The sequence below is a fragment of the Zootoca vivipara genome, chromosome Z1 (assembly GCF_965207765.1).
Source record: "Zootoca vivipara chromosome Z1, rZooViv2.hap1.1, whole genome shotgun sequence".
NCBI classification, from domain to species: Eukaryota; Metazoa; Chordata; class Lepidosauria; order Squamata; family Lacertidae; genus Zootoca; species Zootoca vivipara.
Window position 1 is genome coordinate 30,314,326 of NC_142583.1, and position 18,689 is coordinate 30,333,014.

The window sequence follows — 18,689 nt, forward strand, 5'->3', positions numbered from 1 at the left end:
CAAATTTCAGGACGATCGGTCAAGCGGTTACGGAGAAAAGTGGAACCCCGGATTTCATGATTTTTACATTTTTATATATATAGATGCATCTTTGGGTTATTTGTGGGGCCTGCCTGGTGTTTTTACATGAGTAGAATGTGTGCATTTATTTAAAATGCATCTCTGGGTTATTTGTGGGGCAAAGGAATTCGTTCATTTTTTCCCCTTCAAAATATAGTCCGGCCCACCACATGGTCTCAGGGACGGTGGACCAGCCCACGGCTGAAAAAGGTTGCTGACCTCTGGTTAAGAATGAACTCAGCTTATAGTTTGGGTGAAATCAACAATGGAAGCGGAAGCTTCCAACCTCATCCTCACAGCAAGGAGAAAGAGGAGTGAAATGGCCAAGAGGCTCGCCTTCCTAAGCAATGGCAAAACACATGCAAGGTTTCATACTTCAAGTAGTGCCCTAAAAGATAAATAAACTCCCAAGTAATTGCCAGTGTTATACAGTAGTCTTTCTAGTATGGGCAGGTAGAAGCCCAGTTGCTGATGAACAATCAGGAGCCTTAATTTCTGTACCCAAATGTTCCTTGGCAAACCCGCTGTCAGTGCTGATCAGCTGATGGGCAGTGACAGCAAGTCTGTTGGAATTAGCTATGCTACAAAAGTCCCCATCAGGATCTCTCTAGTGTGCCTACCCCTGCCAAAAGCAGGGCTTGAAGTCAGCACCAATCAGCAGACTGGGTTAGTTAAATAAAAAACTGCGTTGCTGCAGCACATGGATAATTTTTTTGGTAGGGTCCCAAAAGAGTAGACCAGCCTAGTGGGGAAGACTGAACAATGTCAAAATGTGACATGCACCCAGTTGTAAGGAAAACTCATCCATGCCTTCTCAAAGGCCAATTAATAGTGGAATTATAAGTGTTGCCTACACTAGATAAATGGAGTATCACTAGAGTATCACTCTACGCTAGATACTGGAGCAGCAAAAAATAAAAATAAATAAAAATAAAAATCCACTATTGTAAGCCTCAAAATGTTATAGCTTATTTAAAAAATGCTTGTTGAGCTATTAACAATATTTTTTACCTACCTGATGAGGTCTAGGAATGTGCCAGCATGTTTAAACATGGTGAAAACTCTGGTTTTAATACAGGAATATCATACATTTCTTTTCAATTTTGGTGAAAACTATGATGCATCCTCTCAGACAAGCCTGAATTAAAGTATGTTTTCATTGCTTTGTTGAGTTCTGAGTGTCAGGGCAAAAGTTATTAAGATGATTATGCCCCGCCAAAGCATATGGTAGCAAGTACTGGCAAAATAATGTAGTGCATGGGCAGTTTAAATTTTGAAGCCAAATTTCACCAGCACTATAATGTTAGCAAAGGGAGACATGTAGTGGATGCTATGATGCCTATTCATTTTGTTATGGAATATGGTAGTGACTAGACAAGGATTTGCCATCCTTTGAGGGATAATTCACACATTTGGAAATGTGAAAAAAATGTGGACACCACCCACCTCATCTCACAATGACACAGCATGCAACTGTCAAACCATAAAATTTATTTCTTTCAATGTCCAAAAATATGATGCTATGCAGTTACAGCAGTACCTCGACTTACGAACGACTCGACAACTGAATTTTTCGACTTACGAGTGGGGCAAATGGCCACACACTTACGAATTTCTCGACATCCGAACGGAAACCGTGGCGGTTTTAGATAGGGTTTTTCCAACTTACAAATTTTTAGATGGGGTTGCTTCGACTTACAAATTTTTCCATTTCCAATGTATTCCTATGGGAAATCCGTTTCCAATGGCGCTTTTCGACTTACAAATTTTTCAACCTATGAAGGTGCCTTTGGAACGTATTAAATTCGTAAGTCGAGGCACCACTGTACTGTTTTGTAAACTACTCGGAGAATTTTTTTTAAAAGTAATAAAGCACTATATAAATTTAGTTAAATAAAAATAAAACAAACATAGGATCTAGCCCAAATGTTGTGCACATTTTTGCTGTAATACTGTGAAATGCAACTGAATATGATGTATGGAGCTATTTGAACAGGTTAAAGTGCAGTGTACACCTTGGGTATGAATGGAAGCACATGTATAATAGAGAACTTCCCATTATATTCTAATATTACCTTAAGGTTAACAGAACTTAATATTTTAATACAGGGTAATTCACTGATTTATTTTTAAGAAACTCTGCTAGTTAAGGCACTTCCTAGCTGTAGCTCATGTTTATTTTCATTTTGGTTATAGCCTGCCCTAAACCTTTTGATTTGCAGGTTGATATTATTTACACATTCAAAACTATTAGTGTAGCAAATAATATTTAAAAAATAATAAAAAGAAAGCCATCTAGATCAGTTTTAAAGCAACTAGGTCACAACCACATTTGGAACAGCTTTTCTAGAACATGTGTTGCATACATAACCAAATCAGCACATAATCTCAGGCTCTAGCATAAGATGACACTACCAAAACATTTATAAATCCAAATAATTGAGAATGCAGAAGATATAGTTCCCTTTACCCTATGAACAACCCAATGCTTCTATGCAATCAAACTGCATAAGCAGTTTTCATTAAGAATTTCCCCCCTGATTTTGTTTTGTTCTTGGGCTGTAGAAGCAATGGGGATGTAATTCGATTTTAAAGTAACTGTAGAATGTCAATCGAATAGGACAGAATGGATTCTGACATATAGTACTGTGGCAAGAGAAAAACAGTACAAAGGCAAACTAAAGGAACCTGAGATCATGCATTCAATGCATCATTTATATTTAATAACTGAAGATTGCCATTCATGTCTACCAACTGTTTAGAGGAAACTTGTCCAAGTCATGCTTGCTAACTGGATCTGCTATTACTAAACCCACCACAGTACTTTATCACAGTACTGTTGCAATATTCAAGAAACCTGGAGGGTTGGATTTTCAGTTTTTCTAAAAGTTTGTTCCAGATTAAAGCAATGTAATGTGTCATGTGAAATTTAAAGAAGGAGAAATGGATTCAGTAGATCAACTTGTAGCAGAACACTAAAGAAAACTATGGATGGATCTATTCTGGGAGCTTGAGATCCCATGTATCATTGTTACTGAAATGGTGAGCAGTCCATCCCTAAGTGGACCCAGGAAGCAGGTACTGTACTAGGAAACCACTAAAATGGATGTGGAAGAAACAGTGGTAAGTGAAGAGGAAAAGGCTCAGCATGTCAGGCGTAGCACAGTAGATGGGGCCACAACTGCCTGTTGTGGAATAGGGACATAAGGACACCCATGTTCAGATGAACCCTGGCACTGCTAGTGTCCCCAAAAAGCAAAGGACAGGCTTCCCTATGCATACCAGTACAAGAGAGATCAAAGAACAGTATCAGAAGAGTATATAGCTCCTTACAAACCATAATTATTCTTTCCCATATTCTTTGGGAAGTCAGTATGGCATTTCACTGAATTTGGCTTTTAAACACTTTTCATTATACAGTTTAATGAAGAAACAGATTCAGGTATCCCTTTTAGTCTATTCCTGCAAATACTAAGAGTCTTGTGGAAAGCCCTTGAAGTACCACAATGTTATTTGTTCATTTTAATTAGAAAAATCCTTTAATATCAACTAAATATACTTTCGCATCAGATAAGTCAATAACCACTACAGGGAGACAGTTAGCTTCAACCATTAGCATTTGCTCCTTAGTATGGACATTGGTATAATGGTATAACAGCTCATTGGTATAATGTTTGGAATATACTGAGGAATGTACCGTAGCAAATAATGCAAGGCAAGGACTGGTAGCTCCATTAGCTTTCTAAAGGCTAATTATGCCAGCTGAAAGATATCACAAAACCAACATAATCTAGCCTTGACTTATAAGAATCTTTGGGATCAACAAAAGTAGCAATTTAAATTAAAAAGCACAAAAGAATTTTGTGTAACATAGATGTTGATCTCCAGATGTAAGTGCAATACTGGGTATACAGTAACAGATCCAGGTGCATGTAAAGAAAAGGCCTTCCCACCCTTCCAGTTGAGGAACCGGATTTCTCTCCACCCATAAGCACTTTACACAGACATGAGTTTTATGACACGGCTTTTAATTTCTTATGACACCTGCAAAAGCTGAAATACAAGAAATTTCCTGGTCCTTTTCCAAAGACACTTATTTGAATAAACATATATATGTTATAACTTGCTTTGGAGGGCCATTTTTATAACTTCCCATTTCTTATTTTAATATCCATGTGACATTCACATGAACGACCTATTCAAGAAGTGGCCCAGTAAAGATATAATTTTGCCAGTTGTGTTAGGCTTAAATTTGCAGGAAAGCTAATGAAGTGACTTATTTGTAATACGGTAGGCATAGAATAACCAGTGGAAGAATAAACTTTAGTTGCTGCTAAAAATATTCTTATAGCCTATCCAAATGTTTAGAAAGCTGATGAAAGTTTTAATCCATTTTCAGTCTATTATTATTTTAACTTTTCCAAAATCTTAAATTATTGTTGTCAATGTTATTGTTTTGTCTTTTCTTGTAAGCCGCTTTGAGGTTTTTTACAATCAATCAGTGTATAAATTTTAAGAAATAAATAATGAATAAACAAAGCTTTGTTGAATATTTCACTCCCAATTTTTGACAAAATTGCTGAATGTAGTTAGATTACTAAAATAAATTGAGCAACAACTGGAGCTTCCTGAATGCCTTCCTTTCTTGTTAATACTCCCTAAAACACTACCTGCCACATCTACAGCTTTCTAGAAGAAAAATGTGCTCAGAGCACCTGACTGTGAGTGAATCATAAGATGGAATTTCTGACTTCAGATTTATGTTCTACTCACTTAAGGCAGGCTGCTTCTGTGCCTCACTGCAAAATTAATACACCTCAACAATCTGAAAGCTGTCCTCTTTATACATGTTGAATGCACCAGATCAGCATTTTGGACTCCTCAAAACCCCTTTGCCAAAAAACAATCACAAAGCCCCATTCTACCCATATTACTCAGAAGTAAGTTTCACTGGGGGAAGGGCCATAGGCAAGTGGTACAGCATCTGTTATGCATGCAGAAGGTCCCAGGTTCAATCCCTGGCATCTCCAGGTAGGGTTGGGATAGAATCCTGTCTGAAATCTTGGACAGCCACTACCAGCCAGTATAAATATGTAATAATGAGCTAGATTGACAAATTATCTTCCTGCGCTCTCATTATGTTCAATGGCACTTATTCCCAAGGAAGTGAGCAAAGACTACAAACTTAGTTTCAAAGAACATTTTTTTGAAAATGGCCGTGTCAATGTATATATATTAAATTGTACAAGGGTACTCATTGAAATAATTATTTAAAAACCTCATCAATTCAACATTTGGCAACCTATCACAAGCCCAAACAAGCTTCTATTGCACAATGATTAATTTATCACAGAAGTAACATAGTTGAAGACTACCGTAGCTCCAACACTTATTGTACAAAGCAACAGACATCTTAGCTTCTGATACTTCAAGAAACAACCTTAGAGAGAATTATGTACAAAGTGGTGCATGTTGAAGTAGTTACAACAATGCTGACTGGACAAACCCTTGCCTTGCTAACTTTTATTCAGTAATGAAATCTAGTGCACAAAGATGTACCTGCCACAAATGCATTAAAAATGTACTTTATGGAGATAAAGCTACTTTTTAAAATGTATTTTTTATTAAAGATTTCTTGGTTTACAAAAGTATGTGCAATGTCTCTTTTTTCAAGTTACATTTTCTACAGATCAGTTTCATTTGTTGAGTCAATAGTGTTACATTAGGAAGATAAGGGGGAAGAGGTGAGTGGGGATGGAGTCGGGTGGCAATGTTTCTATTTTACTTAATGTATGTGTGGGGTTTTGTGTCAGCGTCACTTGTGAGGGTTCTCTTTAATATTTGCCTGTGTTCCTTTGGTGGTGAGAGGTTGGGGTTGGGCTAGGGTGTGGTTGTTTGTTTGTGAATGGCTGTGGTGAACTTTGTTTTTATGTGTGAGTGGGGTGGGTGGGTGTTTTTGAATCAGGTTAGCCATATTGATTTGTATGCTGTTGGTGGATTCTTGTCGTTGTCTTGTTGGGCTGTGATATGATAAAGGGGAGCCATACTGGGGTGAAGGCATCTTCTTCCATTTGTCCCCGTGTCAGTTTCAGTTTATTGGTTATTTTTTTCCTAAGGCTCTTTCCCATCCTATTTGGTACCATTGGTCCATGCTTACTCCTGACAGGTCTGATTAAAGCTGCTATTTGTGAGTAGCCTAACCTCAAGCTCCCAAAACACAATATCTGAAACAAAAAACACGCTGACAACCTTCTATTTTTAGTTCTGTGACATACTTAGAGTGGCTCGAATGAAAATTATCTAGCTCGCTATATATAAATACAACTTCAGGACAAACTAAACTTTCAAGTAATAAACAATATTTAAAAATTAATAATAGATTCCTAGCTGTAACTGTATTTACACAGTATGCTTTAATACACTTAGTGTCTTTGGTACAAAACAAAATTCTGATTTAAACTACATTCAGACAGCAGCCCCCTGCATACATCCAGTTCTAGGATTCACTGATAAATGGGAGAGGAAGCAGAATGACAAAACAGAAACACAGACTTGTCTTCCGTTTTGCACGATACTTCCTTATCAATGTCTCGTTTAGTTTGTGTCACCCATACCGATCCTACAAAATGCACATCTGCCACTTGGACTAGTGGTGGTGAAAAGCATAGTTCCTGGATAATTTTCATTATGTTGGGTGTACTGATTCAGCACAGTCAATACCCCAAAACATCATGAAAACAGGCTATACCCCTAAAACGCCTGAAAGCACCTGCAATTTCTCTGAACATGTACACATTTGCATGAAACAAAAATTAATGGACAGCATGTAATTGTGATACTCTTCCCTTAAAGGTATCTAATTTCCTGTGAGATGAAATGTAACAAATACAGCTATTATATTTTTAGATTAAAATGGCTGTTTTGAGTCATGCAGTAAATTCATTGCACCAAGCTTGCAGAATGCCATGAAGGAGTTAACTATAGGAGCACGCACAGAAACTTCAAAGCCTAGTACAAACAGCATTCTCTTTTAAGTTCTCTCAACAGAAGAAGCAGCTTCCTTAATTAATTCTTGTCAGTCAAGCTATGAGCAGCCATTACTACAGAGCTTATTTCACGACTTACATAAAAGAGAAAGGTTGGGTTTTGCGCTCTTTAAGAAGAATGCCTGATAGCGAAGATGGAGTCACTAGCCGATGTGATCTGAAGCAGAACTAATCTGTCAATTTTTTAAAAAAAAAAATGCTGCCAAAGGGCCAGCACTGCCTGTTTCCCCCCAGTATGAAACATATTGGAGGGGCTTGACAAATCAGTGCAGCATTTAATAAGCAATTAATAACTCATCTCTAGATCTAAAAGCAACCTGCCACACACACACACACACATGAGAAGGCATACAAGAAACTGAATCACAACATGAATCTGATATACCTCTTTTATGCAACTCTCGCAATGGAATGCCGTCTCCTCCCCCATCGTACGGTAAATAAGGATCAGAAGATACTTCCATGAGTGTAATAGACAAACAGAGGGCTTCTAAGATCAGAACGACCGAGTCATTTCTTATAGAACAGCAGCAGGCTGGGAAGCTGCCATATTCGATCAGGATTTGGACTGTGTGCTGGCTTGTTGCAGCAACACTGTTCTTCCACAATCGATGATGTCATCAAAGGGAAATTATTGCAGCCTGGTTGCTACTGGCTACAATCTAGGAGTGCTTAAAGGTGGAACGGCAGACTTAATCTAAAAAGCCTGCTATTTCTGAAGGTGACTACACTTGAAGTAAAACAGAATGAACTGGTTTAGGAGAATATAAACTAAACCCAGCTGCCCAAGCTAACACTAATGTAAAAATAGCAGCACTGAAAAGGCAGCCATGTTTGCCCTTGTGCTTTTTTATAGACAAACCAAATACTTAAATTTAATTCCTCAAAAAAGAACAAAGTGGGGTGGGGGAGAGAAGACTTATCTTACTCAATTCACAGTCTTTTATTTTAAATACACAGATCCATAACTAATATGACCAGTAATAAGAGCACAAATCATACGAACAGCTTAGAAACAGGAACCCAAAAAGGAGGGAGGGGAGAGTCTCTCAAATTACAGAGACAGATTTAATGCAGTTTAGCCATTCTCGCGTCATTACATTCACTCCAACAGAAATGTTATTAAAAGCCAATATCGTTGGCACACTTATAAATCCAATTGAAGCCTGTGAGATTTACTTCAAAGTAAGTATATGCAGAACCAGGCTGCCTATTATCTTCCCATTTGTATCTCATTCAACATGGGTTCCCATTTGGTTCATGGATGTCCCAATACACTGAGTTAGCAAACTGCCACTGTTCTACAATAAAACAATCATATTGAAACACATAATGTAAGGATTCCTGGAGATATAAGAATAAATTTGAATGCTGTTTAAAGTCTACTCTTCATCAGAAAGGCTTTATATAATACACGGCAACTGATTTTAGTGAAAATTTTGATTATCTGGATATGGAGGTTTGACGCCAATTTTTTGTCCAGAAATAAATACCAACACATTCTGTCTTGTGAACATCAAAACAAGCATTAATTTGCTCTGGGCAAATACTAATACTTGTCCTGTTCTAGCTTCTGAAGCACAATCTTGCCCCGACATCCACTTTCACCTTAAAAAATGAGAATATTCTGAAAAAAACAAAGCAGATTGCTGGGTTTGCAGTGGACATGCAAGCCACATGATGATTTGGTTGTGGATGATGTCACTTATTGTAGTTGTGAATGTCACTTTTTGTATAGTCCAGTAGATAGCGCTGGGGAGGAATCAGTGGTCATGATGTATGTTGACACCAATCACATGGGGAAGTATGTATGTACAGTCCTAAAGCAAATTTTAGCTTGCAAGATACAAGGTTGAAAGCTTAAAAATTTCAAGGTAGCTTTCTCTGAAATCTGCCTGTCTCACACACAGGGTCAGCGACACAAGTGCAGCTGAATAGTCTCAGTGAATGGATGAAACAAGGACATTGGGAGATGGGGTTTTGATTTGTTAGGCCAGAGCTTTCCAAACTGTGTGTCGTGACACATTAGTGTGCAGGTGTGTCACACAAATGCTTCCCGTGCTCCTCTAGGGGCTGGAAAGGGGTTGGTTTAACCTCCAGTTTGCTAGTAAAACTGAATTACTGTGTCACAAAATGATGCGTGTCTAAAAAGTGTGTCATCAACATGAAAATTTTGAAAAGCTATTCATGAAGAATATAACATGGTTACATGGGTGTGGAGCATAACATAACATGGCTGTTGTGGGGGCATGGATTAACACAAAATTACCCAAGAATGTACAGTAAATGTGTTAACTGTTATTGGCAACTTCAAAAACATAGCACTGAAATCTTCAGCCACGCCTTAACCTCTAGTCATTGCCTCCTGGATTAACCTGAATATAAGTAAATATTTATTTTATTTACATACTGCTCTTCATTTTTAAAAAATCTCAAAGTGATTTTTACACAATGGAACACCGTGGTTTTTATACAATGGAACATTAAAACACAATGAGAAAATACAATTATTACCGACCAATCTAACAAGCACAACTATGAGCTACCTATAAGCAAAGAGAAAACCAAACAGCAGAAGAGGGAACAAATCACACGACCATGAGACTTTTTTTAAAACACACACACACACACACACACACACACACACGGCTGAAGATTTTACAGAGTACCCAAAGCCAGGAAAAACAGGCCACCTGTTGCATCTCCATGGAATTACATAGATGAGGTGGTATAATGGAGGCGATCCTATTAATTATCTCATGTAAAAGACATTGTTCTTCATTGTAGCACTGGCACTGAGAAAAGGGCATTCCCTGCCACGTTTGTTTTCTTAGTTCAATATATGGTACTCCTACACATTGAGACAAGTTTTTAATTTGAGTTCAAAACACCACCACCACATATCTATGCATGATTGCAACAGTTTATGGTTGAACATTATAAAACTAGAATGCTGAAAAACAAAGAGACTATTGGGGAACCAGAAGTCTCCTTAGCAGCAAGTACCTCTTGCCGCAGGTAAGCACCCATGCCCAGCATAATGATTCCCTTTCCAAACATGGCAGGGAACAAACAAAGGAGATGTTTGTACTAAATGAGGGGGGGACTCTGCACCCCTTCCCATTTTTCTGGCATGCCCCCAAAATAGGATGAAAGAGTTGACATATCTCACTTTGCACAGGAGATACCCCAGAAGAAAGAGCAAGACAAACAGCAGACACGTACACACAGGCCCAGCATCAAATTTCCACCACAAAAGCAAGGAATCTGAGAGCCGAAATACAATGGTAACTCGTTTTTTTTGAACAGCTTAGTTTCTGAACAACTCGGAACCCGAATGCTGCAAACCCGGAAGTAGGTGTTCCGGTTTTCGAACTTTGCCTCGGAAGCCAAATGTGCTCCTGAGCTTCCGTTTTCACTGTTGCACAGCTCATTTGAGTCCAGCTCATTTGAGTCCCCCATAGTAATTAAGCCTTTTTTATCCCGTGTTACCCTTGCGCAGCAAATTTAAGTCACCCCCCATCGTAATAAAGGCTTTTTTTCATCCCGTTTTACCCTCACGCAGCAAATTTAAGCCCCCCCCATCATAATAAAGGCTTTTTTCATCCCGTTTGTTTCCTTGAGCAGCTAATTTAAGACCCCCCATCATAATTAAAGCCTTCCATTTCTGATTGCAGTGTTCTGAGGTGATATTTGGTGCTTTTGTGTTTGCTATTTTTTGCATTTTTGTTTGTGTGGCTTTTTCATTTTTGTGACCGTGGCTTGTTTTTTGTTTTATGATTGAGTGAGTGAGTGAGTGACTGCAGAAATGGATAAAAGCCCCCCATCCAAACAATGACTATCATCAGTGCAAATAAGGGGGGGATTAATTTTAATTTTTATCATCTACAATACTGTCTTATTTATTTTATAGTACAGAACATTGATTATTGCTTTTATTTTATGGATCAATGGTATTGTTGGATAGTAAAATCCATGTTAAATTGCTGTTTTAGGGGTTGTTTTTAAAAGTCTGGAACAGATTAATCTGTTTTGCATTACTTTCTATGGGAAAGTGTGCCTTGGTTTTGGAACGCCTTGGTTTTGGAGCAGACTTCCGGAACCGATTAAGTTTGAGAACCAAGGTACTACTGTACTGCTTCTCTTCCTAGTTAGTACATAAGAGGAAGCTGGCTCTATTCCTATCGATACTGAGAACAGAGATTGGCAGAAGGACAGTAAGGATATGACAAGGCTAGATGAAGCCCTGATGAGTTAGGGAAAGCATTTATGAAGAGTGATTTTGATGGACAGGTAAGACAATGAGCTTGAACAGTGTGAAAAATAATAAGTACCCTGTTTCTCATATTTTAAGACATACCCATAAAATAAGCCATAGCAGGATTTTTAAGCATTCAAGGAATATAAGCCATACCCCGAAAATAAGACATAGTGATAGGCGCAGCAGCAATGCCGGCCGCGGCAGGAGGAGGAGGAAAAAAATAAGACATCCCTTGAAAATAAGCCATAGTGTGTTTTTTTGAGGAAAAAATAAATATAAGACATGTCTTATAATATGAGAAACACGGTATCAGGAAAACTAGTACATCAAAATAGTGGCCTTTTTGACTGTCCATTCTAGGAGTGGGGAGGAAAGAGGCCTGATGCTTACTGGAAAATTTCTTAATCTACTGCAGTGCAACCTAATATATACTTAACACAGGAAAGATCCCCTTTCAAGTGTCTATTACTTAAATCCCCCTTCATGGATCAATGCCTTGTCGTGGCGAAGGGGCTTGAATAACTCAGAGAAGCTATGAGCTATGCCATGCAGGGCCACCCAAGATGGACAGGTCATAGTGGAGAGTTTTGACTAAACGTGATCCACCTGGAGAAGGAACTGGCAAGCCACTCCAGTATCCCTGCCAAGAAAACTCCATGGACAAAGACAACAGGCATATAAAAGTTATGACGCTGGAAGATGAGCCCCTCAGGTCGGAAGGCGTCCAACATGCTACTGAGGAAGAGCGGAGGACAAGTACAAGTAGATTCAGAGCTGATGAAGCGGCTGGGCCAAAGCCGAAAGGACGCTCAGTTGCGGATATGCCTGGAAGCGAAAGGAAAGTCCGATGCTGTAAAGAAAAATATTGCATAGGAACCTGGAATGTAAGAACCATGAATAGAGGTAAGCTGGATGTGGTCAAAAATGAGATGACAAGAATAAATATCGACATCCTGGGCATCAGTGAACTAAAATGGAAGGGAATGGGTGAATTCAGTTCGGGTGACTATCATATCTACTACTGTGGGCAAGAATCCTGTAGTAGAAATGGAGTGGCCCTCATAGTCAACAAAAGAGTGGCAAAAGCTGTAATGGGATGCAATCTCAAAAATGACAGAATGATCTCGATACGAATCCAAGGCAGACCTTTTAACATCACAGTAATCCAAGTTTATGCACCAACTACCGGTGCTGAAGAAAGTGAAATTGACCAATTCTATGAAGACCTACAACACCTTCTAGAAATGACACCAAAGAAGGATGTTCTTCTCATTACAGGGGATTGGAATGCTAAAGTAGGGAATCAAGAGATAAAAGGAACAACTGGCAAGTTTGGCCTTGGAGTTCAAAATGAAGCAGGGCAAAGGCTAATAGAGTTCTGTCAAGAGAACAAGCTGGTCATCACAAACACTCTCTTCCAACAACACAAGAGACGACTCTACACATGGATATCACCAAATGGGCAGCATCGAAATCAGATTGATTATATTCTCTGCAGCCAAAGATGGAGAAGCTCTATACAGTCAGCAAAAACAAGACCTGGAGCTGACTGTAACTCAGATCATCAGCTTCTTATAGCAAAATTCCAGCTTAAACTGAAGAAAGTAGGAAAAACCACTGGGCCAGTAAGATACAATCTGAATCAAATCCCTTATGAATACACAGTGGAAGTGAGGAACAGGTTTAAGGATTTAGATTTGGTGGACAGAGTGCCTGAAGAACTATGGATGGAGGCTCGTAACATTATACAGGAGGCAGCAACGAAAACCATCCCAAGGAAAAGGAAATGCAAGAAGGCAAAATGGCTGTCCAACGAGGCCTTACGAATAGCGGAGGAGAGGAGGCAAGCAAAATGCAAGGGAGATAGGGAAAGATACAGGAAACTGAATGCAGATTTCCAAAAAACAGCAAGGAGAGATAAGAGGGTCTTCTTAAATGAGCAATGCAAAGAAATAGAGGAAAACAATAGAATGGGGGAAACCAGAGATCTGTTCAAGAAAATTGGAGATATGAAAGGAACATTTCGTACAAAGATTACCATAATCAAGGACAAAAGTGGTAAGGACCTAACAGAAGCAGAAGACATCAAGAAGAGGTGGCAAGAATACACAGAGGAATTATACCAGAAAGATATGGAGGTCTCGTACACCCCAGGTAGTGTGGTTGCTGACCTTGAGCCAGACATCTTGGAGAGTGAAGTCAAATGGGCCTTAGAAAGCACTGCTAATAACAAAGCCAGTGGAAGTGATGATATTCCAGCTGAACTATTTAAAATTTTAAAAGATGATGCTGTTAAGGTGCTACACCCAATATGCCAGCAAGTTTGGAAAACTCAGCAATGGCCAGAGGATTGGAGAAGATCAGTCTACATCCCAATTCCAAAGAAGGGCAGTGCCAAAGAATGCTCCAACTACCGCACAATTGCGCTCATTTCACACGCTAGCAAGGTTATGCTTAAAATTCTACAAGGCAGGCTTAGGCAGTATGTGGACCGAGAACTCCCAGAAGTGCAAGCTGGATTTCGAAAGGGCAGAGGAACCAGAGACCAAATAGCAAACATGCGCTGGATTATGGAGAAAGCTAGAGAGTTCCAGAAAAACGTCTACTTCTGCTTCATTGACTATGCAAAAGCCTTTGACTGTGTCGACCACAGCAAACTATGGCAAGTTCTTAAAGAAATGGGAGTGCCTGATCACCTCATCTGTCTCCTGAGAAATCTCTATGTGGGACAAGAAGCTACAGTTAGAACTGGATATGGAACAACTGATTGGTTCAAAATTGGGAAAGGAGTACGACAAGGTTGTATATTGTCTCCCTGCTTATTTAACTTATATGCAGAATTCATCATGCGAAAGGCTGGACTAGATGAATCCCAAGCAGGAATTAAGATTGCCGGAAGAAATATCAACAACCTCAGATATGCAGATGACACAACCTTGATGGCAGAAAGCGAGGAGGAATTAAAGAACCTTTTAATGAGGGTGAAAGAGGAGAGCGCAAAATATGGTCTGAAGCTCAACATCAAAAAAACCAAGATCATGGCCACTGGTCCCATCACCTCCTGGCAAATGGAAGGGGAAGAAATGGAGGCAGTGAGAGATTTTACTTTCTTGGGCTCCTTGATCACTGCAGATGGTGACAGCAGTCACGAAATTAAAAGACGCCTGCTTCTTGGGAGAAAAGCAATGACAAACCTAGACAGCATCTTAAAAAGCAGAGACATCACCTTGCCGACAAAGGTCCGTATAGTTAAAGCTATGGTTTTCCCAGTAGTGATGTATGGAAGTGAGAGCTGGACCATAAAGAAGGCTGATCGCCGAAGAATTGATGCTTTTGAATTATGGTGCTGGAGGAGACTCTTGAGAGTCCCATGGACTGCTAAAAGATCAAACCTATCAATTCTTAAGGAAATTAGCCCTGAGTGCTCCCTGGAAGGACAGATCGTGAAGCTGAGGCTCCAATACTTTGGCCACCTCATGAGAAGAGAAGAATCCTTGGAAAAGACTCTGATGTTGGGAAAGATTGAGGGCACTAGGAGAAGGGGACGACAGAGGACAAGATGGTTGGACAGTGTCCTCGAAGCTACGAACATGAGTTTGACCAAACTACGGGAGGCAGTGCAAGACAGGAGTGCCTGGCGTGCTATGGTCCATGGGGTCACGAAGAGTCGGACACGACTAAACGACTAAACAACAACAACAACAACAATTACTTAAATCAGGGATTGCCAATGCAGTGCCCGCTGGCACACATTTGCCCAGAGAAGTTTTCCCGGGTGCTTGCAGGGTCTCCTCCTACTGAAAGGACTTGGAAGAAGCATGTCATTGTAGTCAACAGAATAGGTTGTGATGCAGTGTGTGCAGTGCCCACAACAAGCCCAAGTAGGTTATTGACCCCTGACTTAAATTACAACTAAAATTGCCAGTGTGTGCAGCTGTTAAGCAGCTGTTAAGAGTATCAAACTTTGTTATTAATAGTTACAGTTCTATTCCAGAGATTCAAGTCAACTATAACATTTTAAAAATTTGGCACATATGATGATCATAATCTTCAGGGACATTATACTCCTTCACAAGTTTGGAAAGGTATTTACTAAGGGCTAAGATTTCTGCAACTAGTTCCTTCACTATATGAATGTTTGTGCCTTATTTGCTTAAGCTAATTCATCTCAAGCTATTGTTCTTTGACAAGCCCTGACCAATGTCCCATTATGTTCCTTGTTGATATTTCTAGGAATAAAAACAATTTAGCACAAACACAATGTCCTTCAACAAATTAACACATTGTATCTTTCCCTTTAAAGCTTTTCTTACCAAAGCTTAAAAAGAACAGATTTGCACATTTTCTTCCTGCAATTTATGGACAGCCAATTTAGTCACGGCAAGTCTCAGTATTCATCCGTTATTGTTCCCGTCTGATTTTGTTCCCAAATAGCCTCAAGAAGCATCTGTGCTTCTTGAATCATGGAGTAATGTTAGTCATTAAGTTATGTCAACCACATTTAATGAAACTGTAAAAAAATTAAAACGTGTCAGCTTTGAAAAGCTAATAATACAGGCAGCCCCATTTACACGTGTTCAATATGTACATGACCATGCATCGCACCAAACTCAGAAACATCATAAAGTCATCACTGAAACATCACTAAAAGGGTGAAATGATGTGTTTGCAGGCTTTTTCAATGGGTTTCAATTATATGTGATTTCACCGACACATGTGGTGCCTCAAAATGTAACCCACGCATAAAAGGGGGGCTGTCTGTACTGTTCATAATGCCAGCATTTCTTCAAACAAAGAAATATATCAGAAAGGCATAAAATAGTATGTGGAGTGCTAAAACTAATCTAATGAGAAAGTCCTTTTACAGTTCACAACACTCTGCAAGAACATACTATACTATATTAAAGTCTAGTTCAGGAACAGTGGTACCTCGACATCCAAATGACTCGACTTCCGAAGTTGGCAACTCAGAAGTCTTTTCGCCGCAGGCGCGCAATGTGCGCCTGCACAGAAGTGGCGTGTGCGGTTGGTGCATGCGCAGAAGCGCAAAATCGCGCTTCGCGCATGCGCAAAACGGGCGCTTCGACAACCGAAGACTTCGACTTACGAAGAGCGCCGTGGAACGGATCGCCTTCGTAAGTCGAGGTACCACTGTATTGCAAAACCATTGTTTTGTTATCAGGGATGTGCCTTTGGCTAATGTGCACTATTCATCCCTGCACCATTCGTCCTCCACCACCTCCTTGCTACTTACAGTTAAATTTTATCCTGCTCTTCCTATTGTTGCTGTGTCCGAACTGGGCAAACTATAGTTACCATACCATACAAATCCAGTTGAAACCCTGGGGCAAGATTCAGCACAGCACAAGCAGGCATCAGTTTGGGCAATGGGGCCTCTCCTCCTCACTGGAGCCCCCACCCCTAAAGATGCCCTGGATGGTTGGGAGACCCTCCTGAGCAGATCTGAGGGGGGAAAGAGGAATGGAGGGGAAGAAGAGAAACCAGAAGTCTCATCGCATAAAGAATTCTACAGTCCGAGCAGGCAGACATCAATGAATGTTGTCCATGGCTTCCAATTGGAGTTTGAAGGCAAGCTATAGTTTGCAGTACAACAGGAAGCAAGGATGGGAACTGAAATGAATAAGCCCAAAGTAAGGCCTCAAATGCCAAACTATAGTTTCGTTATGACAACTGAACTGAGGCATGAATTTTTGTTTTTATGCTCAGAACACTAAAAACATGTTGCAATGCCACACCACAATGACTTACCAATACATGCATCACCATCTAACAAATTGTCATCTTCAGAGGTCTGGAAGTCCATGATCACACCGGCTCCATCTAGAAGTTCTTCATCACTGCTTGCACTAGTTATGCTGTTGTAGCTATTTCGGTAGTAACCTCTATGGAACAACTGCTCAGACTCCATTTAGCTGCTTTAATTACCTGAAGAAGAAGAAGAAGAAATTCAAAGTTACAAAGCATTGCCCAAGTACACAATTCACTTTAACATGAAGAATACGAAGATTTTTCTTGAAATATTAGGAAAATTCATTATGGCTCAAGGAAGGTGCAACTACCATAAATATAACTCAAAAGCAGCAGCAACTACCCATGTAAAAACACTCATGGTTTGTGTTTAATTCTGAAAACATGGATGCTTTTGAAGCCAACCTACAATCTCTATCATAGTACTATCATATTTATTTTTCATTATGAAAACATTATGCTTATGCTACCTCCTTTTTGAGATATGAACTTAAGCAGACGTTACAGTTAGATAGGATGATGCGACTTCAAAACTGTAGCATTTATTGATAGACAAAGGGAATAAGAAAGGACAACTACCCATGCAGTCAGTAGCTCAAAAAGCAACCGTACAGCTTCTTATAAAGGCTGTGGGTAGCATATGACCATGTCACACTCATAACAGAGTGCCCATAACACTCATAACAGCAAAATCATAACAGACCCAGCAAAATCAATGAAAATCAATGAACTTAAGTTTGTCAAGCCCATCAATTTCAATGGGTCTGCTCCACGTATAACTTAGTTGGCTACAATCTGTAGTTCCTTTTGTGGAATGGGGGGGGGGGAAGCATAGAAGAAATTACGTGTGAGAAGAGCATGTTGGAGCAGAGGTAAAAGCGTGAATGAAAGGCAGTCTTTCTAATAACCCTGGAACATCCATTCTGCAACTCAGGCGATTATACCAATTCAACTTTTCTCAGCACTGCATCTGTATACCTAAGACAGGCTTGCTTATCTTAATGATACACAGTACTATCTACTTCAATTAGACATAATGGCTGGGACACCAAACTTGTACTAGCAGAAAACACTTCTTACAGGTCTTGGGGTGCTGTTCCAGAGGGCCCTTCAATCTGGAGGAAGAAGTTGAAAGTTTGATGCGTGTGTGGAAAATACTGCACATGAAGCTGTGGATCACTTCTAGTTTACAGTATAATTGTCTATATGCAAAACTTTTTTTAAAAAAAAAAGCCAGTTTATAAAAAGCAGACTGTTAATGTTAAGCCTACTATAAACATGTAGGTTTCCTCATGCTGATCCAAAATTTATTCATTCAGAACTATTATTTATTAATCATCTGATTTATATCTCACCCTTCCTCCCATAAGAGTCCAGGATGGCAGAGAGAACAATGCTAAAACTTTTTTAAATCTAAAAACAGTTCAAAAACTTCATTTTGACCAGTGATCAAGGCTTCTATGAACAGTATCTTTCAGTCATCAAATGTCTGAGTAAATAGGAATGTGCTTAAATTTCTCTTGAAGGTAAATGATGAGGGAAACAGATGTAGC

The 18,689-nt window shown here is 39.5% G+C and overlaps 1 protein-coding gene across 8 annotated transcripts in view; it reads right to left on the reverse strand.

Moving 5' to 3' along the window:
• The window catches only part of CLCN3 (Cl-/H+ antiporter 3), a 49,276-nt gene that overhangs the window by 26,767 nt on the left and 3,820 nt on the right, over positions 1 to 18,689 (reverse strand). For 4 of the 8 annotated variants that reach the window (XM_035111626.3, XM_035111621.3, XM_035111627.3 and 1 more), the window contains exon 2: positions 17,137 to 17,313. In XM_035111626.3, coding sequence (XP_034967517.2) covers positions 17,137 to 17,296 — 160 coding nt within the window. In that variant the 5' untranslated portion in view covers positions 17,297 to 17,313. Of the gene's footprint in view, positions 1 to 7,491; positions 7,681 to 17,136; positions 17,314 to 18,689 lie in introns of those variants that run through there. The other 4 variants (XM_035111629.3, XM_035111624.3, XM_088659895.1 and 1 more) reach the window with 1 other exon arrangement.